Source organism: Indicator indicator, chromosome 23 (genome assembly GCF_027791375.1).
Source record: "Indicator indicator isolate 239-I01 chromosome 23, UM_Iind_1.1, whole genome shotgun sequence".
NCBI classification, from domain to species: domain Eukaryota; kingdom Metazoa; phylum Chordata; class Aves; order Piciformes; family Indicatoridae; genus Indicator; species Indicator indicator.
The window spans coordinates 17077962-17097827 of record NC_072032.1 but is presented as its reverse complement, the minus strand read 5'-3'; the positions used below and the strand labels follow the sequence as shown (position 1 = coordinate 17097827).

General features: G+C 43.1%; 3 protein-coding genes across 3 annotated transcripts; all 3 read left to right on the top strand.

The window, feature by feature from the left end:
- Nucleotides 1–969: 969 nt before the first annotated feature.
- On the top strand, nucleotides 970–3943 carry CLRN2 (clarin 2). The gene is made up of 3 exons (XM_054391683.1): nucleotides 970–1222; nucleotides 3113–3292; nucleotides 3678–3943. The coding sequence occupies exons 1-3, from the start codon at nucleotides 970–972 to the stop codon at nucleotides 3941–3943; spliced, it is 699 nt and encodes a 232-aa protein (XP_054247658.1).
- Nucleotides 3944–4638: 695 nt separating this feature from the next.
- Nucleotides 4639–15941, top strand: LAP3 (leucine aminopeptidase 3). Its single transcript, XM_054391565.1, has 13 exons — nucleotides 4639–4833; nucleotides 5499–5614; nucleotides 5934–5988; nucleotides 6561–6666; nucleotides 7742–7901; nucleotides 8810–8971; nucleotides 10032–10190; nucleotides 10869–10993; nucleotides 12341–12429; nucleotides 13186–13288; nucleotides 14821–14900; nucleotides 15503–15615; nucleotides 15722–15941. Exons 1-13 carry the CDS (start codon nucleotides 4639–4641, stop codon nucleotides 15918–15920), a joined length of 1662 nt encoding a protein of 553 aa, XP_054247540.1. The 3' UTR covers nucleotides 15921–15941.
- A 1261-nt stretch (nucleotides 15942–17202) lies between these two features.
- Nucleotides 17203–18951, top strand: MED28 (mediator complex subunit 28). The gene is made up of 4 exons (XM_054391578.1): nucleotides 17203–17364; nucleotides 17460–17526; nucleotides 18087–18199; nucleotides 18649–18951. The coding sequence occupies exons 1-4, from the start codon at nucleotides 17203–17205 to the stop codon at nucleotides 18844–18846; spliced, it is 540 nt and encodes a 179-aa protein (XP_054247553.1). The 3' UTR covers nucleotides 18847–18951.
- Nucleotides 18952–19866: the final 915 nt, after the last annotated feature.

Here is a 19866-nt window from a genome sequence, read left to right as displayed (position 1 = left end):
CCTCCGGACTTGTTGGTCCCGCGACTCCCCCGGTCCCTTAGCGCCTCGGTCTGGCTCGGGGTGGCAGCCGGCGGCGATGCCAGTGCTGGGCGGGTGCTCACCCACCCGGGCGAAGCTCTCGCTGTCCCCAGCGATGCTGCCGGGGCTAATTAATTAGCGTATATAAACGTCCCTGCAGGGCTTGAGTGGAAGTAACCGTAGAAGCCCTGCCGTAGAATTCCGGCCGGTTTTGTTTCGTACTCCTGGCTCGTACCTATAGCTTGAATTACGCCGCTTGCTTCAGCCTCTGAAGCCGGGCGCCGCCGCTGGCTCGGCACCTACGGCCAGCCCATCCCGGGCTCGTACATGGAACCTCAGCATCCTGAAACATCATTTCTGTGTCCTAGAGGGCTTAGAGATGGAAAGGCCCCGCTGCGCGGCGCATGGACGGCCCGGTGGCGCTGGCAGGTGTGACATGAAGAGACAGGGTGGGGGAGAGCGGCGAGAGCTGCAGCTGAACATGGCTGAGCCGCCAGCAGAACCCCGAAGCCAAATTAAGTGGTTTTAGTGCTTTGTCCCTTGTACACACCTATTTACTCACGGGTTTAAAAGTCTAAAAACCTGGATCCGGCTCCTCATTGTTTTCCCATGGTGTTACAGTAAAGAACTTGATGTCATCTGAGCAGGATAATTAAACCTCTGATGAAACGTTAGCCAGGCAAGAGATATAGGATTACTTTCTGCAGAAACAAGCATCACCACAGTGCAGTCTAAGGAAGCTGTTGCTAGCAACCATTTCAGGATGCTGTTGCAGCAAAAAATATTTTTTACTTGATTTTTAACTATACAGGTTAATTTCTGGAGCTTCAGAATACAACAAGAGGTATTTTGAGATGCCTGCTATTTGTGGATTTTGGAGCAGGAGAAAAAATGGGAAATGTGCCTGCTGCTGCAGAGAGGTCTTGGAGGTGATTCCACGAAACCACTAGGATGCCTGGCTGTTTTAAAAGGACTTTATTTGCCTTGGCTTCTCTAATAAGTTTTGCATCTTTTATCTTGATTGTTGTTGCAATGGGGACCCCGAAGTGGATGACTGGAAAGATCCTTTGCAAAACAGGAGCTGATTTGGTCAATGCCACAGATCCAGAGCTGGTCAAGTTCATTGGAGAAATTTACTATGGACTCTTTCGAGGTGGCAAAATACGTCAGTGTGGGTTGGGTGGGCGGCGTTCCAAATTCGCCAGTAAGTACAATTTGGTTGCATATTTAGGCTAGTGTCTATTTCAACTTAATTATTTTTGTTTACAGAACCTTGTGGAATGCAAATTATTGTTATGGAATCTGTATTTGTGGCTGTTGCGGTCTTTATGGCTTGGGATCTGAGTGTGAAAATCATTTCAGGCTACGTTATTTTCTGTAATACTGGAATCAAGATAGGGAAAAGGAAAAGCCCTAGGGCTAGATTGAAGGTTTCTTTTTAGTTTTGTGAGGGGAGAGAAATCCATTTAGAGATGACCCTGTAAATCTGCCTTTCCCCTTGGCTGCCTCTTTCCTATGTCAGCTGTTGCTCTGTAGTCTCTGTGCATCTGTCCTTGCCTTATTTGTTGAACACCTGACTTTTTACCTTTTTTTTGCCCTTCAAGAAGTAGAGATTTACTTATGTGGGCAGAATTCTGTGTTTCTCAAGCTGTCCTAATGCAGCTGTCTCTGGCATAGCAGATACTCCTAATATGTTGACGAAATTTTTACCTTTTTTTCTGGTAACTTTAGAGAGGGAAAAAAAATGGCTGAACTCTTTAAAAATGTAGAAATTCTTTACATATGTTTCTTTGACTTAAAATACTTCCTTGAGGCCTCAGAAGCACTCAGATGTTGAGCTGTACTTTGGATGATTTCCAGCTTTCACATATACTGTGCTGTAGTGAAAATACTTTGTTGCACTGAAGTTTTTTAGTTCAATAGCAGATTCACTGCAACTTAAACCAATATGAGCTGAAGCTGCCACAATTTCGCCTTCTCTCAGCCCCACAGCAACGCTCTCCGGCCCCATCCTTTGCAGTTGTTGTGGTGAGGTAGTTAAGATGGTCACAAAATTAATCTAAAAATAAAAATAGATTCCCACAGGATCTTGGGTGACTACGCAACTGCACAAGCATCACTATAAAAGCTCAAAGAAAGGCAGGACTGTGGGACTTCAAAGAGAATGGAGGTGACAGAGCAACCTCAATTTAGGTCAGCATGACCAGTTGTTAAGCTGTGGTGAATCTGGACTAGTCACTTCACCAAGGACCAAGTCTTGCTCAGACTTTGAATGCAGATGTAACTTCATGACATGGACATAGCGGTCATGCTCAAATGCTTTGTTTAGTGAGTTTGAATGGCTGGTAGATGGGCCAGCTGGTCAAATCGCTTCCAGCTCTGCTCTGCTCTTCAGGGCAATCAGACATACAATCCCAGTTCTTACCCTGTGGCCTGTCAGAGAGAGTGAGGAAAAAGTAGCCAATATCTCCTTTAAATCTCTATAAAACTTTCTGGACTCTTTAATAAACTTCAGATTATGCTGTGTAACGAGAGAAAGGTCTAAAGTTCCACCGCCACTCCAGATGTCTACAATATGTATTCAGAGGCCATGATCCTATATTCAATATACCAAACCACAGGGTGGCATGTACATGAGACCCATGTGTTTCTTAATGTAGTCCTAAGGCATCATAAGTTTATGTTTTGACAAGCAAATCAAGCCCTGAGGAACTGGGGAATACATCTTGCCTGAGCATAGCAAACACAGCTGGAATGTGTCAGGAGACTCCATGGCAATACCTTTCCTGAGGATTCTTATTTCTGCACACTAAGCCAAGCTCACTGGTCATGTCTTTGGGACTTGGCTGAGAGCCTCAGAAAAGAGGCAAGAGAATCCTTACAACCACACTAAAAACTCTACTGGTTTGTGAGAAGGCTAAATTCTCCATGCCTTCATGTTACAGTGCTAGTAATTTTCCTGTCAGCAAACTAGTTTCTGGGTTCCCATTTCTTGTTTAAGTATAATCTGAGTTTGTAGCACCAGCACTGTGTGATGTTTACTATTGTCAAGTAAAAATACACACTGAATATATGTTTGTTTTTTTCTTGACAGTTTTCCCACACATGGTGAAAAAGCTGAATACAGGCCTGCATGTGATGATTATAATGTTCCTCTGTGTGGCCACTTTCTTTTCCCTGGTCAGTTTTGGATTCTGCATTCTTAATGCAATCAAAGTTCCTTACCGGGCTATTAAAGGTCCAGCAGGAGTATGCCTTTGGAACTTCCTTGCAGGTAAAATCATTTGCCAATATTTTTCACCAGTCACATGCATACAAAAAGTTAAAAGTTCCTTCTCTTGCCTTACTAAATATCTTGACTTGTGAATTAAATGAAGTAGGCAGTGAATTCTCATCTATCAAACCAGAGCTGTCAGGTGGCATTTTGGCTTCTTGTGTTACATCAGCTTTTTACAGAAGCAGTCTTTAGGCTCTGTCTCACTGATGAAAGGGACTTTATGACAAACACTGGTAGGATGTCTGGCCATACAATGAAGTCTAAACAGTTTGAAGGTGTTTAACCCATGCCCATTGTCATACTCGATAAGCCCTCCAAAGCACAACCAAATGTCTCTCTTCTTCTGACAACAGCAGTGAATACTACTTTCATTTCATTGCAGGTGGATTTATAGTACTTTCAGTCACCAGCTTTATGGCTGCTGTGAAACTTCATCACCTCACAGAAAGAATTGCCAATTTTCGGGAAAATGTCTTTCAGTTTGTTATCTTAGAAGAAGAGTTTGAAGAATGTTTTTGGCTTTGTGTGGCAGGTGCCACAGCACATGCAGTAAATTTGCTGCTAGTATCCATCAGTGGGATTACTTTCCCTAAAATTAAGACTAAAACCGAAGAAGCAAATGTTACAGCAGAAGATATAATGTACTAATAAGCCTACACCGAACTGCTTTGGTCAGGTGAACTGTCGTGAGAGAAGTAGCTTCTTGGCTGTTCATCTTTTGATTTGAATGGATGGTTTTGGAACAAATATGAGTAAAGATGTCAGTCTACAGTACCAGCAATTATCGTGTAGGAAAGCAGGAGAAAGAAATACTACAAATACCATTCTCCCCAGCACTGCCCAGTCTCTGCAATGAAGGTATGCTCTTTACAGGTTTTAGAAAATTCACATTTGAGATACTTTAGAAAACTCAGGTGAAATATGTCATCAAAACCGTGTCCTGACTGTCAAAATACAATGTGTAAACAAACTCTGTACAATTTTTTTTTCTCCATACAGTGCTTTTGCTAGAGAAGCATAAATATTACACTGACGACCCGGTATTCCGGTGTGAATTAAATATACTGCATGCCTCCCAGGACTGTTTTTATTAGCCCGTGGTAAGGTCACAAGCGAAGCCGCTTCGCTCCGGGCAGCACCTGCGAGCGCTTCTCTAGAGCGCACCACAAGAGGGCAAAACTCCGCCGTGAAACCTAGCGGTCCCCGTCTTTGGCGTACAAACGCCCACTCCACACCCCAAAACACCGTCCGGACGCCGCCAGGCTAGGCACCGTTCTGCGCTCCGCCCTCCGTGCCGTGCCGTGCCCTCCACCGCCGAGCACCGCCCAGCGCGGCGCGGATTGATGAGGCGCTGGGCGCGCCAGGCGCTTGCTGGTGTGATGGCTGCCTGTACTATGGCTGCCTGCACGCCTGCCGTGCTGCTGCCCTGGCTGCCAAGGGTGGCTGCGCGCCGCCTCAGCCGCCGTCTGCCCCTGCTCTGCAGCTGCTGGGCCCGGGGGCCCTCGCCGCGGGGTTACAGCAGCGGGGCGGGTGGGAAGGTGAGGAGGGAGCGGAGGGTCCCCTCCGTCGCGGCCTCCCCTTCTCGGGGAGAATCGAGACAGGGGAACGCTGCGGGACGCAGTGTGTGGAAGGGTCCCTGCCGCCGGCTCGGCTCCCTGAGTCTTTTGTTCACAGCTGAACGTGCCCGCCGCCCGGTTCTGGGGTGCCGCCCCCCTGTGCCCCCAGCTCCAGCCTGGGGCACCTGCGACGTTGGGGTGGGAGCTGTGCCGGTGGCGGGGTCGTGCTGGGTCCTGAAAAGGTACCCAGCGGGGCAGAGCTGTCTGCCTACTCCCGACACCGCGCCGCCCGTGTTTTGAGTCGGGAGCGGTGCGGCTCCCTCTACTCCTGCTGGATGCACCTGGCTGGATAGATGCGGGTTTCGGGGGAAGAAGCTGTCTTATACTTCCACAGGGGACTGAAAGAACCTTCCTTTAAGTGGTAGCTAAGGTTATTATTATCAGTTATATGATACCTCATTTCTAGTTTATACTTATAAGTAGTTGCAGTAGTTAATCCTGCCTTACCAAAGTGCTGCTCTGTGCACCTAATACATAAGCTGAGATGTGCACACATAGCTGTAGCTATGGTCTGAACAGTGTGCTTGCTGCCTTTCACATGGGTCTGTGCATTTTGTGGTGTTTATATAAATGCCTTCCTTTTTTAGGGTCTTGTTCTGGGAATCTACTCAAGTGAAAAGGATAAAGGTGCTACCCAGTTCACTAGTGCAGGAGAAGCTTTTGATAGACTTGTGTCTGGAAAGCTGAGAGAACTTCTGTCTGTGTAAGTATCTGATAAGCTTCTGAAATCGATTAAAGTACCTACAAACACCAATATGAATGACCTTTTTTATCATTATTTATGTTTGTATCTATACCACTACTTAGACTGGTATTTGCTTCTACCAGGCTAAGCAATTTGGAGGGGAACTCCTGCGGAAAAACCATGCAAAATGTGGATGGGAGCTATCCTTCTCTGTTAATCAGCACTGAGCTGTGTGTCCCAGTACAGTGTTGAGGAGTACTGTGTGATGACAGAGTGGACACAGTACTGGGAGATTTATCACCATTCTTCCTGTTGAAAGAATCTTTCTCTGTCCTAGGTGTGGGCCACCTTTAAAGAAAGGCAAAACACGCATGTTCCATGGTTTGCATCAGGTACGAGCTTTGGATTTTCATGTGCATACTGACTAATGTCTGAGCTTTACTGTTATATTTTAAGGTGAGTTGACTGCTGTACTTGTAGAACTGTTCTACTCTTCTTTCCCTCTCACCCCTCCCAGTAAAACACGTGGTTCTTTCTGAAACCACCTGCTGTGCACTCCCCATGTCTGTGTCCTCTTTGCACCATCCTGTACTGCCTCCACTGTGCTGCAGCTCAGTTCTGCCCTTAGTTGCAGCTGGAAAGTTTAGTCTGCATTCAAAGGACTACTCAACTTGCTCTTAGAATTATCAAGTTTGCTTTGTGTTGAGCATAAAGCTTTATCTGTTGCAACACACATAACTGACTATTAACTGGACACCATAGCAACTGGCTGTGTGCCTATGGCAAATGGTTGGGAGTGCAAAACAGTGGTACCATGCTGGCACTCTTAAGGAAATGTAACAGCAACTACTGAATGTGCTTCACTTCTGTTCTTGCTTTGATTTGTAAAGTAAGGTCTTTTTAACAACTCTGCTGTGGCTGTAACCATCAGGAAAGTGAATCCATCTGTGTTGGCTTCCTCTAGGACTTTCCAAGCGTGGTTGTAGTTGGCTTGGGTAAGAAGAATGCTGGAGTAAACGACCAAGAAAACTGGCATGAAGGCAAAGAAAATATCCGTGCAGCTGTTGCAGGTTAACTGTTTTTCAATTCTCTTAAGCATGTTGCCTAGTGAATTATTGCTGTGGTGCACCATGTTTGTTTTTGAAGAGTCTAGACAGGATTTGTTTAGAAATGCAAAAGCTGCTGTAGGGTTTGGTGTTACTTGTCCCTGATACTCAATGTAAGTTTTTCCTTAGCGGGGAAGACATTAGAGAGCGTTTAAATCAGTCTGCAGACAAGTAACTGCGGTTATTTGTATCAAATAACTTTCCTAAACCGTGTAACATTGAAAAGGCACTCATTTAATTAAGTACTGTTTTGAAGCCTGAGATCATCACCAATTCACTTTATGAATTATACATAGCTAAGCATGCACATGTATTTACTTTTGCCACTGAGATACTTGTGTTACAAGTTGATCCCTGTCACCACCTCAGTAGTATGACTTAGGATGTTATCTGTCATAGGCAGAGGAGGTCTCTCTGTCTTAATCAAGAATGCTGCTGCATCTAAATGTGTATAAGACAAGGATAAAGAGAGTTCTCACCGCAGAGTTTATAATCTGAGGCTGGAGGACACATAGGTACAAAAGTCACATGTCCAAAATGCCAGCCTGTGCTGTCTCACCTGCTCCCAAAATGTTAAATTATCTGGGTGCAAAATATAATTTATGGGAAATATTGGGTTTTTATAGAAATGTATAAAAACTGTGTGGAAGAAGAAAACAGTCATGTATTCTTAACAGAAAACTAAATTACAGCAGATTTTTCATACTTGCAGATAGCCATAAGCTCCCCAGCATTCCAGATTGCTGGAGCTTTTCTTTGAATTTAAAGGAAATGGAACAACTGCAGACTTGCCCTTTCATTCTTGTGAAATGTCTTAATCGTTCCAATTCATCAAGTGAAAATTTAGTCAAAACTTGTCAGTAGATAGTCATTATCATTTTGAATTATTCCAAAGCATTATCTTTTAAATTTATTTGCTTATAAACTTGCATATCTTCTTAAATGTTTTTCCTTGAAATGTCACCTTGATCACCTCAGAGACCTGTTTTTGCTGTTCGATGTAGTAGTCAACCTACTAGTTCTGGTCTGTGTTTTTCAGTTGGTTGTAGGCAGATCCAAGATCTGGAGATCCCTTGTGTTGAAGTAGACCCCTGTGGAGATGCTCAAGCAGCTGCAGAAGGTGCTGTCCTTGGATTGCATGAATATAATGAGCTGAAGCAGAAAAAGAAACCTGTAGTTACAGCTCAGCTTCATGGAAGGTGATGACAAAAAGAAAGCTTGCCTATACCCACAGTGGATGGGTTGTACATAGTTCACTTGTTGTATTTCTGTTCACAGAGTATGATGCAAGAAGAGAAGCTTGGGTGCTTCTGGCCTCTAAGTATTCCTGACTTTCTTTTCATTATTATGTACCTGTTGAAATAATCTTGTTGCTTTTCCTTTTTCTTCACAGTTTCAGTGTCAGCTGAAATTTGGCTTCATAATTCCCTCCATATCCAGGCAGTTTTTATATTCCTCCTGGATTCCTTCTTTGCTGTGTTGCTCTTTCAAGAGGTGGAATCCAGCTTAATGCCCCACTTTGTGGTATCTTTTGAAGTAATTAAGTCATTCGGTTCTTGTCCTAGTAAAATGAATCTGGTAGCATTGCAGATAAACCAGAGGGACATCCCTGTTTCCTCTGCAGGCAGCTCTTCAGACATTTGCTCTGTTGTTAGTGAAATGAGATCCAGATTCCACTGCTATCACATCATATTTCAGTAAAGAGAAAAACAGAATTGGAGGCTTTATATGGTAAATAAAAACTTTCAGGACTTCTATAATTAATGTGATTACAAATTTTGGAAGGGGTATTAAACCCAGTGCTTAAGGATTTAAGATAATCTCTGACTAATAAAGATTAGGACAAGAGCTAATGCATTAGATAATTTCACATCTCTCTGCTCTAGGATTCTTTTAGCTTTCTGTGAAGCATTTGGCATTACAACCAGAGATGAGTTCCTACAGTAGATGCACCTTGGATTTTATTCTAAATTGCTCACAGTAAGATTACTACGACAGTTCCAAATTAATGATACCACATTTTTAAACAGGAGAGAACAGAAGGACACTGACAGCCTCTTACTTTTGTGAATGTTCATGATCCTGATTATTGTGTGATGTCATTCAGTGCAGAAAGTGAAGCCTGGCACAAAGGTGTTCTCTACGCAGAGGGTCAGAACCTTGCTCGGTACCTCATGGAGGCTCCTGCTAATTATATAACTCCAATCAAATTTGCTGAGCATATTGAACAGAAGCTCAGAAGTTTCAGCAATGTCAAGGTCCATGTAAGGTAAATTCCATTGAAATGATTCTTCTGTAGGATAAGATACCTCCCAGGTTATTCAGACCTGCAGCAGGATTGAATTTTCACTCCACCACTTCAAATGACAAAACTAGAGGAAGTGTTTGGCAAAAAGGTGTGAACAGTGCCCAGACTGCAAGCTGCTCTCAGAATTAGGAGGTGGGCTTCTAGTTGTCAGAGTAAGGAAGATACTGGGACACAGTAGAATGATTCAGTGTCAATTAGTCATGCAGTCGATTACTACTTAATTAACATGCTGTGGAAGGAAGCCTGATGAGAAGACTCAGTGAATAGTAGGTACTTTTTTTCTAATACCTCTTGTTTTCTTCCCAAGTGGGTTTTATTCATCCTTTTGTGTCTTTGTTTAGATGTGGTAAACATACTCTTATTTATTGCTGTTGTTGAGGTGTTTTTTAGCTTTAAAAAGTGTTGAGATGGAGCTATAAAAGCCCTTGCAATTGAATTTGCATAGGTAGTGCTTCTTGCCTCTGAATTTCTATTTACTGCTCTCCAGTGGATATGGCCTAACTGGTTGTGCAAGTGTAGGAGACAGTTTTGTTGAGAAGCCAAAGAGAGGGAAATCAACTTTTCCTGTAGTTTACCATCTTGGTAGCAGAAAGCTAAACTGTAATCTGCTGCAATATTATTTCATGTGTCTTCAGAGACTACAGCTTCTTGAGCAAGTGTACACCTAATGTTTCTGATGCAGAAAGCTTGGAGGAGCTGTTGTTTGTTTTACCATATTGGTCATGTTTTTTTCTTTTTTTTTTTTTTTTCCAACAAAGCAAAACAAAAACCAATGGCAACTTTGAAAGTATTTTTGTGTTTCACAGAAAAGAGGAAAAAAAAAGTAATAATGGTTGGATTTAAAGGACAGTTTCCAAAATAACTAACTAAAAGGAGTAACAGTTTGTATAGAAACCTTCAAGAATTTGATCTCTTTAAAATAAACAAACAAAATCACCTTGGTCAAAATGTTCAGTTACCAAAAAAACCCTAAACCCCAAACAACCAACCCAACAAAGACAATCCCATATTTCTATTCTAGACCAGAGTCCTGGATAGCAACACAACAGATGGGAGCATTCCTGAGTGTAGCCAAGGGTTCAGCTGAACTTCCCATCTTTCTGGAGATTCACTATTCAGGTGGTGCCAATACAAGTGACTCCCCATTGGTACTTGTAGGAAAAGGAGTTACATTTGACAGGTATGTATGCTGATATCTGTGGCTCAAGGGGGCAGAAATGCCCTTCTGATACTGAAGTTCAACAGGGAGATGTCATTCCAGTGCGCTTGGCTTGTATAGTAGATTGTTCTACCTTTCCTGGGGATAAGACAGGCTTGAGTGGTTGGACAAAGTAGGAACTGAATGTACTTTCATCTTATAAGGGGAAAATGGAAATTCAGGAGTAAATAAAAAAAATATGCTATTTTTTTATTGGCCTGAGCATACCTCTGGATGAAGAATTTGTGTTCAGAATTGCAGTCTGTGACTGGACATATATATCATGCTAAAAGAGTTTGTTCTTCACAGCAGCTCCTTACAACTGCTTTGCATGTCACATAATTACTGAAGAATGTATCAGTCGGTTACTGCTTCCATATGCTGATTTTTACCCCAGGGCACTATCTTGTGCTTGTTTTGTGCTCTTCTGATATTGTGAAGACCACTAAGTGTGCTACAAGTTACCTGGATTTTATGGCATCCTAATTATCAGAAAGTAACTCTGAAGTCATGCTTACTGGGATGTGGCAGGAGTATCTGAAAACAGCAAGTCTAGCATATTGATAGCTGATGCTAAAACGTACTGATGGACAGAATATTCTCAATGTATGTGCCATGGAACTCCTACATGTTGGGTGATGCTTGTGCTGTTTGTTCCAGTGGTGGCATTTCACTGAAGCCATCATCAGGTATGGATGCAATGAGAGCAGATATGGGAGGGGCAGCAACTATCTGTTCAGCCATTGTGACAGCTGCAGCTTTAAATCTACCTCTTAACATAATTGGTAAGTCTGTGAGAATCCAAAAATCTTGATTGTACAAGATTTCGTTTAGACAGTAACTTTCTAGTAACAGCAATGGTAACTACTGATAGAAATGTCAGGAACTCTTGCAGACCTACTTCTCTCATTCCCTTGCTCAGTCTCTTTTTTTCCATTTTTACCTGCCTATGAAAAAATTACTGTATTTGCTTTAATAAAATATTGCAACACTGAATTACAATTTTTGGAGGCACGATTTTTAGATCTTAGAAGAGAGGTGGCTGTCACTAAACTTATTTTCAATGAATCTTTCAGAAGTCCTCTTTCATTGCAAGAATGAATGCGGGTATCTGTGTAAGCAATTGCAAATGAAAAGGAGTTAGCTGAGCTACCTCCCTGAGTGTCTGGCACAGCAGAAAGGGAAGAGGAATCAGCTCTTGTTTCCTTCGGTGAATATCTCAGCAGAAATCTAACCCAACCAACCAAACCCAGTCTGCTGATACTATTTTTAAGTATGAGCCATGTGTATTTTTTTAACAGAAATGTTGTACGGCTAAAATTCAGTGATCTGATTCAGGAGACGTGGCAAAAGCGTTTGGTGATGATGTGTAACCCATTCTAGGATAAGTTTTGCATGTAAGAACCTCGACTTAGTGGAAACTGGTGTTGTAAGTCACTGTTACGCTTCAGCCAGAAGAGGGCAGCGAAGCGCATCCTGGTGGCGTTCCTCACGTACAGGAGTGCGGTGGGAAGGGCGAGCAAAAGGCTGTGTAGGGAATCCCACTGGAAAGGGGTGCTCCACAATTCATTTATTCCTTTTGCCAGGAGCAGGTATTCCCCTAGGAGTGGTGGAGGACATTTCATCCTATTATCCCATTCGAGGCTGTGGTTTTGATGCTGACCCTCAGTTTTGCTCACCTTTTATTTGCTGTTCTTATGGTTGGAGTTCTATGGCGAGTCCTTGGACACTACACAATGCTTATTTACAATGAGCAGAGCTCAAATGGCTCAGTGTTAATTGGAGAAATTTTTAAATTCAAAAATATCCAATTACATGGGACTAATTGTCAATATATGGAAGACATAAGAGGATCTTTGTCATTCCTCAGATCTTGCTTTTCTGGGCAAGAAGTGGAAGTAAATCCTAGTGGTAAAAATGCTATAGGTAAGAGAACTTGCTGGTGCAGCATACAGAGGAGTTTCCTTGGTGGAAAATTTTCAGTAACCAGGAAAATTTGGACTTTGAGCATAATTTCCAGATAAGAGTAGTAGTTGTTTCCTGAAGGAGGTGTTTGGATTTCTTTCTAAGTGTTTTTTTCTACATCTTTTCTGAGAAAAAAGTGCATTCCCAGTTTCTCTTTTCTTTCTGAGGTTTGGCACCCCTCTGTGAAAATATGCCCAGTGGTAAGGCAAGCAAACCTGGGGATGTAGTTAGAGCCAAGAATGGAAAAACGATACAGGTATGCACATGAAACTTGGATCTCAAATACTTTTTAGTTTAATCAGTCAAGTGCAGATGACTTGAGTTAATGTTTGAAAAGACCCTTTAGAAAGATAAGCAGTGCAAATGTACTGCTTTCAAAAATGTAAGAAGCATGTCAATAATTAGAAATTGCTATCATAGGATTCTTTCGAATATAGGAATGAGACATCTGTTAAATTGGTAGGAGAAGCTGACAAGTACAGTCATTTACTGAAAGTGCTAGAGAATCTTGTTTCAGCACAAGAGGTCATTAACAGTGCTCACAAATACAGGTTCTCAGAATCAGTAGCACACTCATGGCTTCCAGCAGACCCTTCAGGACACTTTCCTGCTATCTGGAGTAAGACACAAGTATTAGTTTCCTGCTGATGTAACCAAGGTCTTTACACTGCCAAGCCACTCCGTGCAATCAGAACTTCCAGTCACATAGGCTGTTTGTAGAAAGGAGTTTGCCAGATCTGTACCCAAAATGCATATTGCACATTGGATCAAACTGTTCTATACTCATCTAATAAATGAAATGGTACTGACAGATAGGCTTTTACTTTATAAATGTGTATATCAATACTATTTTTTTTTTTTTAGCTCAAATAAGTTTTGATTACCTGAAGCTCTTGGGGCCTTGTGCTCTTGTGACAGTGCATTTGCAGTCTGACAGCTATTTAAGATTATGTGTAAGAACTAAGTCAGTGAAAGGGATTTTTCATAATTTTTACTAATTTTCTACATGAAGGTGGATAATACAGATGCAGAAGGCAGACTGCTGTTAGCTGATGCTCTCTGTTATGCTCACAGTTTTAATGCAAGGGCTATTGTGAATGTTGCAACATTAACAGGTAAGCAATCTCCCTTCCTTGCTCATTTTGCAGGCAGTTCTTTTTTTACTCTCATTTATTGGGCTGTGGATTAGTTGCTTTACGCATATAAAGCCAACCTAAATTTGAAAGCAGTTGAGGTGATTTTTGCAACATGTAGAACAGGAGCTAGCACAGTTTGTGCTCTAACCTGCAGAGCTGCAGTGTGTTGGGAGGGTATGGCATGCAGGATGTGCTCAACAAGATAGGTGAGGTTCTGCTGACCCAGCCAAGCTGGAACTAAGAAGAGCTGGAAAACCTACACAGGCTTGGATGGCTTTGCACAGTGTTTCCCAGTGCTTCTGTTTCTGAGTTAGGGCCATCTAGCTCCTGGGGCTGTGTGATGCAGAGATACTGGCATGGCTGTGGAAGAATCCTGCCAGGTCTGTGTGGCACTGGCCATGCTGGAGCCAAAATGGCTTTTTTGTGAATGGCTTCCTGAGTGCCTGAGCTCTGACCTAGCCAGCACCAGCCCTCAGGTCCATGATTCCATATAATAGGACGGTCATCATCATCCTCCCAAGAACTCATGTGACTGAAGTGTCTCTTACTTTATGTGCACTTTGCATACTTTTAGGCATAATAAAATGTGCTTTAATTGTTTGATCTCTACAGCTGTATCTGAATGAGGTTCTAATTTAAAATTTTAAACCCCCAGCATTTTGCATACATCTCCTGAATTGCAGTAAGAAGTTGTCACGGGTGAAGTGACTGTAGCTAAAATGATCTTTTTATATATTTATACTAGTGCTTTAAATTCTGCTCCATCAGGTTTTTACCAGTTCAGATGCTGTGGAAAATCTCAGTAGACAGAAGGGAAGCTGGGTTTACAATTGTTGCCTTATATAAAAGTATTCCCATGTAAATTGCACGATAGAAGGAGCTTACTCCAAGTACACTGTAGATTGTTTGGTATTTGGGATCCTTAGGCATCAGGCAAGAAGCAGGAGAGCTCCTGTAGAAATTTGTTTGACATATTTCGTTAAACTACTTTTTTTAAAATCTCACTGAGGATTGGATGTTGGCGTTAGAGAAGCAGTTCTGTGGCATCAAATAAATATATGTATGTAATCCCTCTGGTTTAGGCATAGTTTAGTATTTTGGTAAGGATTATTTTCAGTTAAATTCATATATGCTGTGCAAATATCTATGTAAATGAAATTAACAAAAGGAAATATATTAGCTTGAAAATTGTAAAGGTCTATAAATTCAAAGACACTATTATTGGTGAACACATTATATTGCTAAGAAACATCAAGCTGAAAACAAAGCCTAGTTTCACGAGATACAGAATTGTTACGAATTATTGTCTTTGTTCAAATATTTACATTAATCTACTATGTTTGAACTTTGGAAAATACAGGTGTACTAGAAAATTTAGGTTTTGCATAGTTTAGAAATGAACTGATAATGGAAATTACAAATGGGAAGTTCAGTGAGGAGTCAGGATGCAGAGGAATAGCTCAGGTCTACCTTTGCCTTTCTTGTATAACCTTGAAGGTGTGTTTCTGCAGGTGCCATGGATGTTGCATTGGGGTCTGCTGCAACTGGAGTGTTTACAAACTCATCTTGGCTTTGGAGTCACCTTTATGAGGTAGGCCCTCTTCAATCATAGTAATTCAGTAACAGCTGTTACTGAAAGTCTTTATACAAATCTAAGAGTTACATTACTGCATTTTGAAATCTCATAGGAATGGTATTAAATATTTAATTGAAAATTATTTTGGTTATTAATTACTAGCTCTTTAAGTGAGGTTTAATCTACAGCAAGCAGTATGCACATCATCTCAAGGAAGTGCATGTTCTGTTAACCCTGCTTATGCATAAGCTCTTGACTACTCAGAGTAATGAGTTCATGTCAGATAATCTTAACAGCACTGGGACAGAAATTCAGAAAGGCCTCTTGAGTGGCTGAAGTATGATGGCTGAAGGGAACGATTTATGTTGTCATGAAAAAATAAACAGGGGAGTAAAAAGGCAAGGCAGCCTTTAGATTTTTGCCTTTTGACTAGCACTAAAGTATCTGAGAGTACTTGAAGAATATATTTATTTCCACATACCTATTATTTTGGACTGAAGATTTTTAGCCAAACAAAAATAGGCATGCATGATACTGGGGTTTATGAATGCAGTTTGTGGAAGAGCAGGGGGGTAAACAATTAAAAATCGTCAAAACTATCACTGTTTCTTTTTCAGTCCAGCATTTTGACAGGCGACAGAGTTTGGAGAATGCCTCTTTTTGAACATTACACAAAACAAGTAACAGACTGTCCTCTCGCAGATCTGAGTAACATTGGAAAGTACAGCAGGTAAGCTGTACCAATATCCTTCATCTGTCCCTTTCAGTGCATTTGCTTCATGTTTGCATTGTTAGTGTGGTTTTTAGCAACAATCCACTTTTTCTGCTTCCCACAGAGCTGGAGGAGCATGCACGGCTGCTGCGTTCCTGAAGGAATTTGTGACTGCTTCTCACTGGGCTCATTTAGACACAGCTGGTGTGATGTCAAATAAAGATGAGGTGCCCTACCTTCGAAAAGGCATGGCAGGGCGACCTACGAGAACGCTAGTAGAGTTTGCTGCTCGATTAAGTCAAGACAGTCACGGTACCAAATAAAATACACCAAAACAGTCTATTCTGCCTTTAAAAAAAAATCTTAAAATGCTTTCATAAATGAATACCCCAAACACATTTTCACTATGCCAATGACTACAACTGCATTTTATAAATCGTTACTTGGGTAAGAATATCTTACCTTTGAGATGTCATCCTCTGTTATGCTCTTTAAAATAAATAGTGTTTGAACTACTGCGATACTTATTAGCAAAACATGGTAATGGAGAAATCTGAGCTCCTATTTTATATGTCAAGTAATCATACCTACTGCAACTAATAATCCTCTTTATTTGGGTGTGTTTTGATTGCAAGACAATTAAAAGTAGAGGGAGATCATAGCTATGCCTCAGTTTTGGGTGAATTGTAAGTGGTGTGAAAGGTAACTCTGCAAAGTTGTTTATAAAAATGCCATTCTAATGTTTTTCCTTAGAAAAACTGAAACTGCTGGAGGTGTGCATTTGAGGTAGCAATGGCGTTTTGGAGACTTGCTGTTACTGAGCTTAGCATGGCTTCAGCGCCTCATTATGTCTTGAGTCTTACACATATGCCACCACGAGGGCATTATCTATCTGTTCTACAGAAATTACTGAACACAGTTTTTGGTGTGTGTGTGGAACCTGCACCCATCTCATGTTTTCAGTCATCCTGCTGCTTTTGCCCCTCACTTATGTGAGGCTGTCAGGCTCCAAGCAGAAATTATTTTCCCAGAAACAGTTCAAACGTCAAAGAAACTTAACCTTTACAACATCGGGCAACGTCTTTAGAGTTGGAGGGCCTCGGGTCCAGAGGGTGGGTGGAGATTTTTTCTTTTTATTATTTTGGGGTGGTGTGTTTTGGTTTTTGTTTTTTTAAACTCTGCTGTGTAACAAGTGGTGCTGAACTGGTGCTTACCAAGGCTGGGGGCGTGGGAGGGCACAGGCTGGAGAAGGAGGTCACGCTGAGAAGGATATCTTTCTCCTCTCCTCTTTACTTTTAACGCGTCCTCCGCGCCATGCGGTGGTGCCCGCTCTCGGTTGCTGAGGGAAGACGAAGCCGCTGAGGCGTGCGGGGCGGGCAGCTCTCGGGCCCGGCAGCTCTCGGGCCCGGCAGCTCTCGGGCCCGGCAGCTCTCGGGCCCGGCAGCTCTCGGGCCCGGCAGCTCTCGGGCCCGGCAGCTCTCGGGCCCGGCAGCTCTCGGGCCCGGCAGCTCTCGGGCCCGGCAGCTCTCGGGCCCGGCAGCTCTCGGGCCCGCCTTCGGACGCCGGCGCATGCGCGGCCGCTTGCGGTGCTCGCCGCGGAGCGTCATGGCTGGATCCCTCAGCGGCATGTTCGCCAACCAGCCGCCTGGGCCGCCGCCGCCACCGGGGCCTCCTGGCGGGCCCGGCCCGGCCGGCCTCATCCCGCCTCCGACGGGGCCGCGCAATCCCAACAACACGCTTGTGGACGAGCTGGAAGCGTCCTTCGAGGTGTATGGGCCGGGGCGAGGGAGGCCGCGGGTGGGCGCAGCCCTCGCGGCGCAAACCCTCCACGGCCCTCTTACCTACACGCTTCCCTTTCGCAGGCCTGCTTCGCCTCGCTGGTGAGCCAGGACTACGTGAACGGCACAGACCAGGAGGAGATCCGCACTGGTGAGGCCCCGGAGGGCGGAGGAGGGGAGCTTCGCTACGGTGCCCCGGCTCACGGCCCGCCCGGCCAGGCTGACCGCCTCGGCGGCTTTCGGCTGCTGCTAGGAGGCTGCAGTTCGGCTCAGCATCGCAAAGGGTCTGGATACTCCGCGGGGTTATTCTGCAGGCCTGAAATGCAGAGGGACACGGCTAGGGTTGCGAATCTATGGCAAACTGCCTTTCAAATTTCTTGTGAAGTTCTGCAGGGGCATTTGGGCACCGCTAGGGGTGTGTACGCCTTGTTATCTGAGGGCGAAAGAGGTTTAAAAACTCTTTGTGAGTGGTGACTCTGGCATTAATGGGGGCTGCTCGCCAGGTGTAACACAGTTCAGCGGTGGGAGGTCTACCGGGAAAGAAATCCATGCAGGAATGATGAGGCTCTGATGGAAGGTCTGATCTTTCCACAAGGTCAGAGCCGGATCCTTAAAAGTACTGTGAAAAGTGTTTATAATTGCATGGAGACAACCACCAGTATCAGCCTGGTAATTTCTTTTTTGGAATCTGTTTTGTTAATTTATGCTTAGGTGTTGATCAGTGCATCCAGAAGTTCCTGGATGTGGCAAGACAAACGGAATGCTTCTTTTTACAAAAAAGACTGCAGCTGTCAGTTCAGAAACCAGAGCAAGTCATTAAGGAGGTATGTTAGCAGTAATTTACCTATGTTGTGCTAGATCAGATAAGGTGTGTCAGTACAATTTTCCCTTGTTCACCTTAATTTTGAGTTTCTCAATGTGATATTCTACCTTGGGTTGGTGGAACTTCACTGTTAACATAGCTCTCACCATGAACCTAGAGAAGCTGGATGCCTGCTGCTCTCTGGAGTATTGGAACAGAGATGATAGTTTCATTAGAAGAAACAAACTAGTTAGATTTTACTGGAAGTAATGATCTCTGAAATAGGAGACCTAGGGGAACAGAGCTAGTGCATTCCCAGTGCCTTCCTTCTGTTGCATTAGATACTTCTCCATTATTGGAATCCCTGTTGGATCAGCTTGAAAACTCAGGGCAAAAAACTGACATACTCTTTATGTGAAGTGGTTGTTATGAATACTGTCTGTTTACAAATAATCATTTTCTCATCCATAGGATGTTTCAGAACTAAGAAATGAGTTGCAGAGAAAAGAAGCATTAATTCAGAAGCATTTGAGTAAACTGCGACACTGGCAGCAGGTCCTGGAAGATATCAGCATACAGCACAAAAAGCCTGCAGAAATGCCTCAGGGTCCACTGGCGTACCTAGAACAAGCATCTGCCAATATTCCTGCTCCAATGAAGCAAACATGATCTGTGATTTTACGTATCGGACTGTTTTCAACAATGCAAAGCAAGCGTGGTAGTCTTACTTTGTATGCTTTTTGTATAATGTAATTTGTAATACAAATATAAATAAGGAAGCAAAATAATTATTTTTCTTTCTTGTTTTTGTTGATTTTTTTTAATATGATTTGGTTTTATATTTCCTGTAGAAGTGTGTTTTCCAGAACTCCTCCTGTTCTAGAAAGAAATTATGTGTCCATGACATTATTTGGTTCTGTGGCTCTCCCCTAACTATATCTTTGCTGGTATGGTGAAAATGCTTGTGAAGATCACTCTTGAGTTTCACTGGAAGATGTAAATCATTTGTGATCCAGTAATGAAGCACCCTCAGAGTTGTCTGTATCTAGGTCACATTAAGAGTATACTTTTCTTGAAGTAAATTGTCCATCTTCACTGGACTTTAGCTCACCTCATGAAGGCATCTCGGGCTATATAAATTGGATGCTTATAGGATGAAATGAAACTGCAGTCCCTGGGAAGGTGTGTAATGTAGGCCCAGTGTTACTGGGGATCTGCCAGGCTAGTGTTTAAAGATGGTCCAAAATAACCTATTCCCAAAATAAAGACCCATCACTGTGGATATTGGATTATTAGCACTGTCCAGTCCACAGAATTGGCTTCTACTGGGGTATAGTATTTCCTAACCTAAATGTAGCAAATTTGAGGTAGAAATAGCAAAGGAGCCTTCTCTCTGTTACGAGGCAACAGAGTGCTACCCAGCAGAGGCTCAGCTGGAGGTATCGCCTCTGCGCACACTTACAGTTTGTTAGGTAGCTGGGCCCTGAGGGGTGAAGTGAAATGGGGACTCAAATCACATGGCATTTAAAGGTCATGAAGATGAACTATTCTGTCTGAAACATGAGGCTGCTGGTTGCATAGTTCCCTGCCTTTCACTTTTGATGAAGAATTAGTGCTGCCTTTCCTCCCAGTACTGCTTAGTTAGCATGATCTGGCAGCTGTAGTTACTCACCTGCCTGCAACAAGGCA

Coding starts and splice junctions, on each gene's coding strand:
- MED28 (XM_054391578.1), top strand. CDS start 17,203: ATGGCTGGATCCCTCAGCGGCATGTTCGCCAACCAGCCGCCTGGGCCG. Junction 17,527..18,086: donor CCAGGAGGAGATCCGCACTG/GTGAGGCCCCGG, acceptor ATTTATGCTTAG/GTGTTGATCAGTGCATCCAG. Junction 18,200..18,648: donor CAGAGCAAGTCATTAAGGAG/GTATGTTAGCAG, acceptor TCTCATCCATAG/GATGTTTCAGAACTAAGAAA.
- LAP3 (XM_054391565.1), top strand. CDS start 4,639: ATGAGGCGCTGGGCGCGCCAGGCGCTTGCTGGTGTGATGGCTGCCTGT. Junction 12,430..13,185: donor AGAATGGAAAAACGATACAG/GTATGCACATGA, acceptor TTCTACATGAAG/GTGGATAATACAGATGCAGA. Junction 15,616..15,721: donor AACATTGGAAAGTACAGCAG/GTAAGCTGTACC, acceptor TGCTTCCCACAG/AGCTGGAGGAGCATGCACGG.
- CLRN2 (XM_054391683.1), top strand. CDS start 970: ATGCCTGGCTGTTTTAAAAGGACTTTATTTGCCTTGGCTTCTCTAATA. Junction 1,223..3,112: donor GCGGCGTTCCAAATTCGCCA/GTAAGTACAATT, acceptor TTTTCTTGACAG/TTTTCCCACACATGGTGAAA. Junction 3,293..3,677: donor CCTTTGGAACTTCCTTGCAG/GTAAAATCATTT, acceptor ATTTCATTGCAG/GTGGATTTATAGTACTTTCA.